The 15062-nt window shown below is 40.5% G+C and overlaps 1 protein-coding gene across 2 annotated transcripts in view; it reads left to right on the forward strand.

Annotated features, from left to right (window-relative positions):
• wwp2 (WW domain containing E3 ubiquitin protein ligase 2) overlaps positions 1-15062 on the forward strand; it is a 188889-nt gene that overhangs the window by 94173 nt on the left and 79654 nt on the right. For both annotated transcript variants that reach the window (XM_072279818.1, XM_072279817.1), the window contains exon 8: positions 1918-2167. In XM_072279818.1, the coding sequence (XP_072135919.1) occupies positions 1918-2167 (250 nt within the window). The remainder of the gene's footprint in view (positions 1-1917; positions 2168-15062) is intronic.

The following is a 15062-nucleotide window of genomic DNA, read 5'->3' on the forward strand; positions in this document are numbered from 1 at the left end:
ATAATTTTTTTCTGCTATTGTAATAAAATTAAATAATTTTTTTTATTAAGTAAAGTCTGATTAATAATTGCCAACCCATTGTTCTTCTTTCTGGAAAGAAGTCTCCAAGAAGAAATGTGTATTTATAGATAAGTATTCATATTTTTTTAACGGAAAAAGTTAAAGCTATTTAATTGCAAACTATTTCAACTTCTTATTCGCAAAGTAGGTTTAATAATTCTTATAACTTTATCCATGCATTGTATTTTCCATTATACTGAGGGATTTGATACTTGTTTAACAAATAATTTTATTTAACAAATTCACCAAAAACAAAAGAATCGAGTTATGCTGTTCTTAGCTTGTTCATTGTCAATAATATAATTGGATTTTATTTAATGCACTTATAACCTGATAATGTTAGGTTGTTATAGTGTCTGTTATAGTCTGAGGTGATTGCAAAATGCTTTAAAGCTAATAGGGCTTTGGAAGTGTTGAAACCTTTGTATTGTTAGAAATGTGACAAATCTGTATATAAAAGCACTCTCAAAAATGTGTTCACATTTTAGTGATTTTGTTTGAGCTTTCCATATTGGCAAGGACACTGGAGACAACTCCCTTGCAATTAAAGTAGTGCTGTGGAATCTTTTACATCTCCCTGAAATGACAGGCAGATGAGGACATTCAAAATGTAGTTTCTCCAACAGAGTCGAGCATGCTCTCAGTTTTGCAATGAAGTGGCAGCCTAGATGGCATTCAACTTCTGGATGACGATTAATTCTTAGATAAGAATTAAGCATGTTAATGACATTTATTTATTCAGTTACAACGTGAATTGTGTTGGCGTGTGGCCAAGTGGTTAAGGCATTTGTCTAGTGATTTGGAGGTCGCTAGTTCGAGCCTTGGCTGAGGCAGCGTGTTGTGTCCTTGAGCAAGGCACTTAACCACACATTGCTCTGCGACGACACCGGTGCCAAGCTGTATGAGTCCTAATGCCCTTCCCTTGGACAACATCGGTGGCGTAGAGAGAGGAGACTTGCAGCATGGGCAACTGCTGGTCTTCCATACAACCTGCCCAGACCTGCGCCCTGGAGACCTTCCAAGGCGCAAATCCATGGTCTCATGAGACTAACGGCGCCTATATATATATATTCAATTACGTTTGACTTTTAGACAAATTTCCTCATAACTATTGTAACACACACAAAATGCTGGAGGAGCTCAGCAGGCCAGGCAGCATCTGTGGAAAAGAGTAAGCAGTTGACGTTTCGGGTCGAGACCCTTCACATGGAAAAAAAAGACGAGAAGTCAGCATAAGAAGGTGGGGGGAGGGGAGGAAGACGTACAAGGGGTGGTGGGTGATAGTTTAACGTAGCTGACAAAAAGGCAGGCATAGCTGGGACCCATGTGAATTCCCATGGTTACACCTTTGATTTCATTTTATGAATTCATATTGTAAGTTGATTTTGGTGTAACAGTGCTCACATTTCCTTTTTATTTTATTAAAATACTCAAACCAAACAAAAAGCATAAAGTAACACTAATCCAGAAATTATGTTATTGTACAAGTGATTCTGCCGTGCATCAGATGAACAGAATTCCAATGCATTGTCTAAACCAGTGACTTTCCATTGTGGAGAGCTTGCTCATTGGAGGGAAGAGTTGAAGTCTAATTTTGCTTAATAATATCAGCAAGAAGCAAAAATATATTACTGAAAACAAAGTACAGCACAATTATGGCCTTTTCACAAAATCTTAATATTTGCCTTTGATGTCATAATTGTCAGTTAAGGTGGTAAGAAGTAATTAGTAAACGTTAACTGCACTGAACGTAGCACTAAATGTCTAAAGCATTTATTTTCAACATGTAATTTTATTGTAAACTTGATTGCTAGGAAATTCCATTCAACCAGTGTGTTTATTTTAATATGATTTCAGTGAATGGCGGGATTACTTCAAACGGAAGTGACAATGGCAACCAGAATAATGCATCAAGTCCTGCAGCTCCTCCTGCCATTACACTTCCCTCTGCTGAAGCACTTCCCTCAGCCTCAGTCACCAGTTCTTCGACCACTGGCTCTACAAGTTCCATGAGTTCATCTGCTGTGAGGCAGATGGCAGAAGAAGGTTCTGCCCTGACAGAACTGTCTCAGGCACTAGTCCAAAACCTGGAAGCGCTACCTCCTGGGTAAGGAAGCTGGAAAGTTTTTTTTCGTTAAGCAAATATTCGCAGACTTTACCATTCACTGGGAAATAAACAGCTCCTCTATTAATAGGTTTGGTTACTGAATGGAAAATTGTCAGCAGTCATGTTATACTCAGCCACTGGGTGATAAAACCGTTACTCAAAGGATATGAGGAATTTTAACCAGTTAAACTGTGAATACTCCATTGTACAGTTACAGAACAATACTTCTATATACAGTTTGAATTCAACAGTGTGCTCAGATATTTGTTGATTAAGTACTTAGTTTTCTTTTAAATACTTACAAAAAGTTAATTCTGAGAGTGTATATCTTGCTCGCAAGGCTGAGATTTATTGCCCACACCTAGTTTGTCTGAGAAGGCGGGACTGATCTTCATAGACTTCTCCTGTGTTGGAGTCTGGTGTAAATGATTGATTTGTTCAGCCATTTTAGTGAGCATTTTATAATAAAGCGCACTGGTATTGTACATGAGTGTGACAGAACAGGTTGGCAAAGCTTATTCTCCTGCTAATCTTGCCCCTTTGCCCGGCTCGTCACTCCTTCTCGTTCTGTCCCCGATCTAGTTTCCCCAGTAGTTCACACACTTTGCCCTCCCGTTCTGCAGTTCTTGTGAGTTCACCATTTACACACCCCAACAGTAAAACAGTTGCTAGCTGGGCTAATCAAAACAATCCCTTCAGTTAACGTGCTGTACTGGTTTATGATTCATAACAATAACACAGACACATCTATTCTAGGTTTGAAACAGCTTCAGTTATTTTCACTCACACCACTACATTGGTTTATAGACAGCAGAATGGCCCCAGAAGACCCGAGGGACAGTTTGGGCGTCCTAAAATAATGCCTGGATTAGTGGGAGCAGGTGCACTATACCCAACACAGGCAACACCACGGGTGGGGAGGCATTATTCTTTTATATTCATCTTTTATATTATGTGGACACTGATCTATGAGTTTAACTAAGGTATTTGCTGTGGAATAAAACTGTAGGATGTTAGAACTCCAGTTTAAAATGTTCCAATTCTGCATCTGGAACAATTACTATGGACTGGTTACATGATTATTCCTCCCACCCCCCTGCCAGACCAACAGTAGAATTTCCTGGTCCTTCTAGGCCAGGCAAAGGCAGATTAAAACCCTCAGTCTGGTGTTGTTAGGTAGGTGTGGAGGTTGGAGTTGACGACTGGTGAATAGTTAAATTGGAAAGTTAAAGCAAAGTGTGTCATGGAGGAAACCTCTGTGTATTTGTAAATTTTTGTACATGTTTGTTTTCTTTTGTCTATTTGTAGCTTCTTTTTTTGCTGCACAACTCCTGGGCGGCTTTTGCACTTTCTCCACCTGGCACTGAATAAAACCCCTTGCACTAATGTGTTGTGGTGGCTTACCATCTGTCTTGTTTTCAACTGGTGACCCTCGTCGGGCATGCTTATCCACACCTGATAGCGAGGTGTGACAATGAGTCACAAATAAACCGGACTGGACCATAATGGTAGTTTTCTTTTCCTGAAGGGCACGATTGAATAAGTTGCTTATTTCCTCAGTTGCCGTAAAAACACTTCACTTCATGTAAGATAGTGATAATAAACCTGATTCCTACAATTGCATTTTATGGTCACTAGTTTTTATGTTACTCTAATTTTAAACAGTTCCAGCAGAAAGTTGAGATAATCTGGGTTTCAGGCTTTGGATTGGCTTGTTTATGACTTTATGAATGAAATTAGGATCATCAGAGGAGGTGTGGGTGATTAAAAATTTAAAAAGGCGATATTATGGAGGTATTTGAGTTCAATCTCTCATGGCTTCTCCAGTATCACTCTTGAGGATTCATCTCTTAAGTCCTCTGCCTGGTCACAGCTGACATGGGCTTGGAGAGCCCCTTCATTTCATTGGGGATCTTTGGAATGGAATTTTTTTCTTACCATTTTAGGTTAAAAGTTTTAATGCTTGTAAGAGGTTTGATATGTTTTTTAAGCATGTTTTTAAAATATTAACACTATTTTTAATATATTTTACATAAATTTTAATACTGTTTAAAAAAACTCAGTTTTGGTAGAACCCAATACACCATCCATAGCTTTGTTGTCTGTTAAAATCTGTTACGGGTGTCTGGGCATGGCAGTCAGTTCAATGAGGTATGGGATCTACTCACTGCTAAGACCTTGCCTAAGTGACGATTGGTATGGGAGGTACTTGAATGGGAATGGGCGGGGACTGTGGGTGGTGATTTGTGGTGACAAGCCAAGTCACCATAAAAACCGATTTTATTTTCTAAAATTGTTGAACAATTCATTCAGCAGGTCATGCAACATCTGTGGAGGGTGAAATGGATTTATTGTTCTGTCAGAAGTACAGGGGTTCTCATGAAGTATAGTTAATTTGAAGCATTAATGCTGCTATAACTCTCTTCAGGTTGCCTCCTGGGTATTCACAGTATTTTCTGATTTTATTGCCAAATTTGTTGCATCTGCAGTTTTTTTTTGCATCAGTATGCTCTGACCCTGATTGGAAGGAGTTGTTCAGTAATGTTCTATTGGCTTGGCATTGGGGTAACTGAAATTTTGTTTGTTTATTTATTTATATTTAGAGATACAGTATAGAACAGGCCTTTCTGGCCCAGCGAGCCGCAACACCCAGTAACTTCCCCTATCTAAAACTAGCTTAGTCACAGCACAGTTTACAAGGACCATTGTTTTCTGCTATATATTGATAACCAGGAGGCCTCATGTAAAATTTTGAAAAATAAAAAAATAAGGAACGTGGTTACAAACCTCATGAGGGTGTAATGAGTGAGAGAGGAAAATAATACAGGGATTTGAGATTCCTTTTGGTAAGAAGAATGAAGAGAGGATATGGGAGCAACACACACAAAATGCTGGAGGAACTCAGCAGGCCAAGGAGCATCTATGGAAAAAAGCACAGTCGCGTTTTGGGCCGAGACGTCGACTGTGCTTTTTTCCATAGATGCTTCCTGGCCTCCTGAGTTCCTCCTGCATTTTGTGTGTGTTGCTCAGATTTCCAGCATCTGCAGATTTTCTCCTGTTTGTGAAGAGAGGAAAGGGTGCACTTTTGGACCCGGAATTTCTTGAGAGATCTATACAAAACTTTGAAGGTGTCCGGACCAGTTGAGGAGGCTGTTAAAGAGCCACATGGACCCTAGGTTTTTAAATAGGAGCATAGGGTGCAAACTTACTGTAAAGGTGCAGTAATAATGCCAAACATTTATGAAGCATGAGTTGACTCTATCTCCAGCTATTTCTGATCATTATATTTCAGGATGAGTGTTATGGGCTGAGAGAGTGTGCAGAGGAGGTTTCATAAAACAATACCACACATCTTGTTAGGTGTGCAGCAGAAGTTAGTCTCCACTTTGCAGGGTATAGAAGGGTTTGAGGAGATCTGATAGAATGGTTCATAACCACAAATATATTTGATAATGTAATTAAAATAAATTTGCATCCAGTGACAGAAGGATTAGGATCCGAGGGAGGCTAATTGGACGCTCAAAGTAAATTTTATTATCAGAGTACATACATGTCACCACATACAACCCTAAGATTCATTTTCTGCAGGCTTACTTAGCAAACCTATAGAACAGTAACTGTGAACATCAGGAACTATAAAATGTAAACAAAGTATACAAATAAATAGCAATAAATATTGAGCGTGAAATACAATATAACATCCATCAATATAACAATTTAAAGAATCCTTAGATGAGTGTAGCTATCCCCTTTTGTTCAAGAGCTGATGGTTGAGAGGTAGTAACTGTTCTTGAATCTGGTGGTGCGAGACCTGAGGCTCTTGTTCCTTCTACCTGATGGCAGCGTGGACAGGATGGTGAGGATCTTTGATGATGGATGCTGATTTTCCATGGCAACATTCCATGTAAATGTGCTCATTTGTTGGGAGGGCTTTTACCCATGATGTACTGGGCCGAATACACTACCTTTTGTTGGATTTTCTGCTTAAAGACATTGGTGTTCCTATACCAGGCCGTAATGTAGTCAGTCAGCACACTTTCCACCATGCACCTGTAGAAGTTTGCCAAAGTTTTCAATGACGTGTCGAATCTCCGCAGATTCCTGAGCCAGTGGGGGTGTTGTTGTGCTTTCTTTTCAATAATATGTCCAGGACAGGTCCTCTGAGATAGTGACACCCAGGAATTTAAAGTTATTGACCTTCTCCACCTCTGATCCTCCGATGAGCACTGGTTTCCCTCTCCTGAAGTCTACAATCAGTTCTTTTGTCTTATTGACATTGTGTGAAAGGTTGTTGTTATTACACCACTCAACCAAATTTTCAATCTCCTTCCTGTAATCTGATTCATCTCCACCTTTGATACACCTAGGGGTGCCAACTTTCTCACTCCCAAATGAGGGACAAAAGTAGCAGTCAAATGCAGGACACTTGTGTTTACCCCAAGAAAGACTACCATGACCATGAAGGCTTGTGGGGGCACGTGTGTGCGTGCATGCGTGACGTGCGCATGCGTGTATGTGCCGATTTTTTTTTCTACATATCGGTTTTGGCTTAATCTTCCCATTTCTGTTAAGTGAAACTACACTGTACATACATTATTTCTACTTTATACAGGCTGTGTATTTATCATATCATTCCTGCTTTTACAATATGTTAGTGTTATTTTAGGTTTTATGTGCTATTTGGTCTGATTTGGTAGGTTATTTTTTGGGTCTGGGAACGCTCAAAAAGTTTTTCCGTATAAATTAATGGTAATTGCTCCTTCGCTTTACGCCATTTCGGCTTACGAATGGTTTCATAGGAACGCTGTACCTTAGCAGGGAAAATATGGGACAAGGGCAGTCTCGTATGGGACAAACCAATTTAGCCCAAAATACGGGATGTCCCGGCTAATATGGGACAGTTGGCAACCCTACATACACCACACAACAGTGGTGTCATCAGCAAGCTTGTATATGGTATTGGAGCTGTACTTAGTCACACAGTCATGGGTGTAAAGCAAGTAGATCACGGGACTAAGTACACATCCGTGTTGTGCTCCTGTTCTGATGGAGGTTGTGGAGGAGATGTTTTTTGCTAATCTGAAGTGACTGGGGTCTGCAAGTGAGGAAATCCAAGATCCAATTGTACAAAGGGGTATTAAGGCCCAGGTCTTGGAGTTTACTGATTAGTTTTGAGAGTATGGTGGTGTTAAATGCCGAGCTGTAATTGATTAAAATGTATCATGATGCATGCAACTTTGCTGTCCAGATTTTCCAGGGTTGTGTGAAGAGCCAATGAGATGACAACTGTTGTAGACCTGTTGCTTTGGTAGGCAAATTGGGACAGATCCAAGTCGCTATTCAGACAGGAGTTGATATGCCTCTCAAAACACTTCATCACTGCAGGTGTAAATGCCACTGGGCCATAGTCATTTAGACAGGTTACCACGCTTTTCTTGGGCACTGGTACGATTGAAGCCTGCTTGAAGCAGGTGGGTACCAGACACTGCTGGAATGAGAGGTTGAAGATATCTGTGAATACACCAGCTAGTTGGTTAGCACATGTCTTCGATACTCGGCCAGGCACTCCATCCAGACTGGATATTTTCCTTGAATTCACCCTCTTAAATACAGCCTGCACATCATCTTCAGATACTGAGACCAAAGGATCATCAGGAGACATAGGGGTGTGCGATGGTTCCTCCCTGTTCTGGTGGTCAAAGCGAGCATAGAAGGCATTAAGCTCATCTAGAAATGAAGCACTGCTGTCCCCATGTCACAAGATTTAGCTTTGTAGGAGGTTATGGCTTTCGAACACTGTCATAGCATCCCTCGTTGGTTCCAGTCTCGTCTGGAATCTCCACTTTGTCTGAGAGATGGCTTTCTGGAGATCATACCTGCACTGTTGTAGCATTCTTGATCTCCAGACTTGAATGCCTCTGATCTGGCGCTCAGCAGGTTCTGAATTTCGTTGTTCATCCAGGACTTCTGATTGGGGAAAACCCCGAAATGATTTTGTGGGAAAACACTCATCCACAGCTGTGATGACCCTGGTGCCATTCCGGTCCTCAGATGAGTTCTTGAACACAGCCCAGTCAGCTGACTCAAGGCAATCCTGTAACAATTCCTCAGTCTCCTGTGACCACCTCTCAGTTGTCTCCATCTCTGGAGCCTTGCCCTGTGGGCTCTGTCTGTGTGCAGGTAGCAGGAGTACAGACAAGTGATCTGACTTGCCAAAATGCGGTCTCAGGAAGAAATGATGGGCATTCCTTATCGTAGTGTAGCAGTGGTCTAGTGTGTTGGGACTTGGTGCAATATCTAGCACTGTTTTATTTGGATCAAATGTTTTCCTTCAGTGAAGCATCATTTATCAATCTGGGAATGCTTGGTAGCTATTAGGAAATCACTACTTCTACCTGTTGACCTTTGAACGTTCGTGTATCCAAATGGTCTGATCCAGTTGCATATTTCTGTGATAACTTAGATTGCTTTTAATGAAAAATTATGTGATAATTTTGAATATGTTGAGATCGACCTGGTGACCAGTGCTGTGTCTCAGGGATCTGTTTTGGGACCACTACTCTTTGTGATTTTTATAAATGACCTGGATGAAGAAGTGGAGGGGTGGGTTAGTAAATATGCTGATGACACAAATTTTGGGGGTGATGTGGATAGTGTGGAGGGCGGTCAGATGTTACTACGGGACATTGATAGGATGCAAAACTGGGCTGAGAAGTGGCAGATGGAGTTCAACCCAGATAAGTGTGAGGTGGTTCATTTTGGTAGGTCAAATATGATGCTAGAATATAGTATTAATGGTAAGACTCTTGGTAGTGTGGAGGATCAGAGGGATCTTGGGGTCTGAGTCCATAGGACACTCAAAGCTGCTGCACAGGTTAACTCTGTGGTTAAGAAGGCATACGGTGCATTGGCCTTCATCAACCATGGGATTGCGTTTAAGAGACGAGAGGTAATGTTGCAGCTATGTAGGACCCTGGTCAGACCCCACTTGGAGTACTGTGCTCAGTTCTGGTCGCCTCGCTACAGAAAGGATGTGGAAGCCATAGAAAGGGTGCAGAGGAGATTTACAAGGATGTTGCCTGGATTGGGGAGCATGCCTTATGAGAATAGATGGAGTGAACTTGGCCTTTTCTCCTTGGAGCGACGGAGGATGAGAAGTGACCTGATAGAGGTGTTCAAGATAATGAGATGCATTGATAGTGTGGATAGTCAGAGGCTTTTCCCCAGGGCTGAAATGGCTAGCACGAGAAGGCACAGTTTTAAGGTGCTTGGAAGCAGGTACAGAGGAGATGCCAGGGGTAAGTTTGTTACACAGAGTGTGGTGAGTGCGTGGAATGGGCTGCCGGTGGTGGTGGTGGAGGCAGAAATGATAGGGTCTTTTAAGAAACTCCTGGATGGCTACATGGAGCTTAGAAAAATAGAGGGCAATGGGTAAAGCCTAGGTAGTTCTAAGGTAGAGACATGTTTGGCACAGCTTTGTGGGCCGAAGGGCCTGTATTGTGCTGTAGGTTTTCTGTGTTTCTATGAATTCAATATAGGTTTTGTTTTACTTTGGATTTTTAAGAGCTCTAGTTTTTGATCTTTTTTTTGGAATGAATGAGAAGCATGATCATCAACTGATGAAGAGGGAGGTTTACTTCTCATAATGCAGTATGGTTATTCATTGAATTATTGTATTACAATAACATCATCTCAAAATCGTTTCTGTTTTCACTTGTATCTGTGTACTAAAATGAGACCCCATCCAATTAAACGTTAATTCTAAATCTTCAATATTATATAGTATTTCTGCCCCAAGTCCATTTAGCAAAATGATACAATTTTAACTTTATGACCACGTGACATACTTAAGTTTTTGTAAGTAGATTTTTCAGTCATTGAAGTATAATGCCGACAAATGACTTGTTTTTTGATATAATGTTATAAAAGAAATGGACCATAATTACATTTATCTTCACTTTCACTGCTCATTTTATCTCCAATTATTGCATTACATTTTATTTCAGTGAATTTTATTGTATGTTATTTCAGTCATTGCATAAAAATTGTATATTTTGCTATTGAACAAACAGATTTGTGGTATCCTACGATAACATTTTAAAAAGGCATGGAAGGGCAAAATCATATACACCCTATCCTCGTTATATGCAGGGGATACATTCCTCGAAGTCGACGCATAATGTGAAAACGCATAATGTGAATAATTATTTAAGTGGAGAAAATAGGGATGCTTTCTGGAGGCTCCCTAAATATATTTTATCTGTAATTTTTTCACATTTTCATACCAATATCACACAAAAGCAGATAACAAGGCAATGTTCGTATTATATTTCATCAATTTAAGGTAATATTCAACATAATAAATCATAGAAAGTTAACATACTAGGGTGTACAGTACTCACTAACAGTGGCAGGTGTGTTCGCTCCAGGAGATGAGTGGTTGTTGTGGTGTCGGGCAGCTTTACTTGGATGAGGTGGATGGTTGTGTGTCATCAGGATCATCGAGGACAGCAAGGGGTGAAGGAAGACTCACAGAACTCTCAGAACTGCCGGCAACAGGAGATAACACCAGTTTGAAGAAAGTGGTGAGGGTTGTTTGCTTGGCAGCATTTTGTTTCTCAGCATAAATTTGCTTGTAGGGAAGAAGGCTTGACTTCAGGGAATGACGGAAATGCTGACTCTGTTCTAAACTTGAGTCCATGTCCATCGCCATTTGTGCCAAGTGTTCCGCAGACTTAAAAATTTCTGCCGGTTGCTTCACTGTAAAATCCTTTGCCTGCAACTCGACACTTTCTTCTTCATCATTATCACCTTCAGTCTGAGTTAAACGCAGAAGGTCATCCACACTTAATTCTTCATCATGAGAATCCAGGAGTTCTACCATGTCAGCAGTCTCGAGATCTGAGAATCTTTCCTCATCAATTTTACGGCCCAGGGCCACACAATCCTGGACAGCTGCAGTGAAGGCAGGAAACCCCTTGAGGGTGTGCACACATTCCGCCCAAATTGATTTCCACGCTCCGTTAAGAGGCTTCTTACTCTAACCCTTAAGAGCACAGGGGTTGAATGAATAGTAAACTAAGAGAGGCTTCATCTTACAGTCTTCTTTGGCATTAGAACACATAAGCAAAGTCAATCTATCCTTTGCTGCTTTGAAACCTGACGCAGTTTTTTCATCCTTACTTATGTAAGTGTGTTTCGGCATACGCTTCCAAAAAAGCCCGGTCTCGTCTGCACTAAGCACCTGCTTTGGTGTGATGCCTAGCTCAGCTATCGTAGCCCGCAACTGCACAGGGTAGCATCCCAGATCTTCCTTCAGTTAGTCCTGATGAAGGGTCTCGGCCTGAAACGTCGACTGCACCTCTTCCTACAGATGCTGCCTGGCCTGCTGCGTTCACCAGCAACTTTGATGTGTGTTGCTTGAATTTCCAGCATCTGCAGAATTCCTGTTGTTTGCGTTTAAAATCCCAGAGTTGTGTTATCTTCACCTGATGCCGCCCTGTTTATACTTTCCAAACTTTTTTTCAAGTGTTAAAGCGGTTCTCTGCCGCTTGGCTGGTGGCCCAAGACTTGACATTGGACGCTTAGGAGGCATAAAATCACTGCACCGTAGGTAAAAACAACAAAAGTTTAAGAGCACAAGATCACACATCCATACGTTGCCAAAACCAATACAAGACTGGCGGGAGTGAGACTGTGAGGCGTGTGCATGTGACTTGTATTGGCGGGAAAGCAGTGCTCCTCGCATAACTGTGAGTTTTGGACGCATATAAGGAGAAGTTGATAGAAATAGGTTCCTCGCATAACTGTAACTCAGCATTGTCTGAAGATGCATATAACAAGGATAGGGTATATCAGAAAATAGAAATACACACTTAGAAAGATTTGTCAAGGAATTTCTCATCAAGACTTGAAAGTTTAGGACAGGTTTTCAGAAAGTGAACAATCAAAGGTTTTTCCTTTCCTTTAATGACAACTCAACAGAAAGTACGGGGAGACATTATTTGAGCAGGAATGTTATATTTCCTTATTTTCACATTATGGCTTTTATTGTAACATGGGATGTTATTGTTTCATAATGCAAAAATGAGAATGTTAAGCAAATTAAACAAAAATTGATAAAAAGAAATAAAATGTTGAAGTAGAAGGAGATATACAAATAGGGTTACCAAAGAAAGAGTAGTCCTAATAGAGACCAAAACCATGTGTGCATGGGTAGAAGATACCGTTGCAAGAAAAAGTTTGTGAACCCTTTGCAGTTACCTGGTTTTCTGCATTAATTACTCATAAAATGTGGTCTGATCTTCATTTAAGTCATATTAATAGACAAACACAATCTGCCTCAACTAATAACACACAAGCAATTGTACTTTTCATGTCTTTATTGAACACATTGTTTAATCATTCATAGTCCAGGCTGGAAATAATGTGAACCCTTGTATTTAATAACTGCTGAACCACCTTTAGCAGCAGTAACCTTCACCAAACAAATCCTTTAGCTGTTGATCAGACTTTCAGAACAGTGTGGAGGAATTTTAGACCATTGCTCCATACAAAACAGTTTCAGTTCTTCAATATTTCTGGGATACCATGCATGAACAGCCCTCCTCAGGTCATGCCACAACATCTCAATTGGGTTAAGGTCAAGACTCAGACTTGGTTATTCTAAAACACAAATCTTCTTCTTTTAAGGTAATTCTGTTGTTGATTTACTCTTGTCTTTTGGATCATTGTCTTATTGCATCATCCAACTTATATTAAGCTTCAGGTGACAGACTGCTACCCTGACATTCTCCTGTAAAATGGTTTGATTCAATTTTGAATTTATTGTTCCCTCAATAATTACAAGCAGCCCGGGTTCTGAGGCAGCAAAGCAGCCCCAAACCACGATGCTCCTTCCACCATGCTTCACAGTTGGGATGAGGTTGTGGTGTTAGTGTGCAGTTCTGTTTTTCCTCTAAACATAGCAGTGTGCATTTGCCAAAATGTTCAACTTCTGTCTCATCTGTCCACAGTACATTGTCTCAGAAGTGTTGTGGAACATCCTGATGGCCTTTTGCAAACTTGAAATGTGCAGTATTATTTCTGTAGAGCAATGGCTTCCTCTGTGGTATCCTTCCATGAATACCATTCTTGTTCAGTGTTTTTTTATAGTGGACACATGAACAGAGACTTTATAGCAAATTCTAGAGGTTTCTGCAGGTCTTTTGCTATTACTCTTGGGATCTTTTTCACCTCCTTCAACATTGCACGTTGTGATCTTGAGTGTCTTTTGCAGGACTTTTCCAAGGGAGAGTAGCAACAGCACTGGATGTCCTCCATTTGTAGACAATTTCTCTTACTGTGGACTACTGAACATTTAGGTCTTTAGAAATGCTTTTGTAGCCTTTTACAGTTTCATGCATCTCTACAATTCTGCTTCTAAGGTCCTCTGAAAGTTGTTTTGATTGAGACATGGTGCACATAAACGGATCTTTCTTGAGAAGAGCAGGCTCTGAGAGAACCTGACTCACATTCTCTCTTATTTATAGGTCAAGGCACCTCTGCAACCCACACCTCCAATCTCATCTCATTGATTGGAACTCCTGACTCCAAATAGCTTTTATAGAAGGCATTACCCCAGAGGTTCACATACTTTTTAAATCCTACACTGTGATTGTTTAAATGGTGTACTCAGTATTGACGAGAAGAAGTACAATTGTTTGTTTGTTATTAGTTTAGGCAGATTATGTTTGTCTGTTATTGTGATGAAGAACAGACCACATTTTATGGTCAATTAGTGCAGAAAACCAGGTAATTGCAAAGGGTTCACAAACTTTTTCTTGCAACTGTATGTAAAGTTCAACTTTAAATACTTTTCATCTATCTTAACAGAATACAGAAATCAACATAAAGGAGAAAGTATAGAAAATGATAAGGAGTGATCACGTTAAGAGTTGTCAATTTATCAGACTACTAAGCTGGGGATCCAAAGACACACGTTTGTGGCCTGCCATGGCAGCTGAAGAGTTTTATATTAGTAAATAATCCAGGACTAAGGCAAGCAGATTAATATAAAATCCCATCTGATTCATTGATGTCCTTTACAGAGTTATAGAATTTTACATCACTGTTACAGGTCTTTTTGCCCATATTAATGCTGACCTTTTTACCCCATTTACACAAATCCCAGTTGCTCTCTTTAGAGATTATCCAAGTGCCTAAATGTCTCTTAAACATTTGTGATTATATCAGATTCCACCATCTTCTCTTGCAGCGAGTTTCTGTTTTATACTCTTGGTATAAAGGATCTTTCCCCTGAAATTTCTTAAGGATCACCTTCTCACCTTCAACCTGAGGCTTTTGAGACATCCACCACTGGGAAAGGTTTTGGTTATTTCCCCAATATATGCCTCTCACAATTTTATATACTTCCATTGAGTCAACCCCTCAGCTTCCTTCACTGCAGGGAAAGCAAACCTAGCCTATCCAATCCCTCTTCGTATCTAGTGTCTTCCAATCCAAGTGATATCCCGATGAACCTCCTCTGCACTCTCTCCAGTACAACCATATTTTCCAGGAATGTGATGACCAGAATTTCACATAATACTCCAAGTGTGCTCCAACTGGTGTTTTGTAAAGTTGCAGCATAGGGCCTCAGCTTTTCATTCGATGGGGCATAGAATATAAAGATAAGCATGACATATTGCTATTTTCACTGCCACAAGGAAATCTGCCTAGTCTGGTCTAAATGTGCCTCTGATCCACAGTGATGTGGTTGACTCTTAATTGCCCTCTGAGGCAGCCTGGCAAACAGCTGAATTAGACCAAAACTCCTACACTAAAACAGAGAATGGATGAAACCGGATTGATCTGGACCTGGCAAATCTCTCCAAGCTTGGACCTTTGCAGAATA

This window comes from Mobula birostris, chromosome 15 (assembly GCF_030028105.1).
Source record: "Mobula birostris isolate sMobBir1 chromosome 15, sMobBir1.hap1, whole genome shotgun sequence".
Lineage (NCBI taxonomy): Eukaryota > Metazoa > Chordata > Chondrichthyes > Myliobatiformes > Myliobatidae > Mobula > Mobula birostris.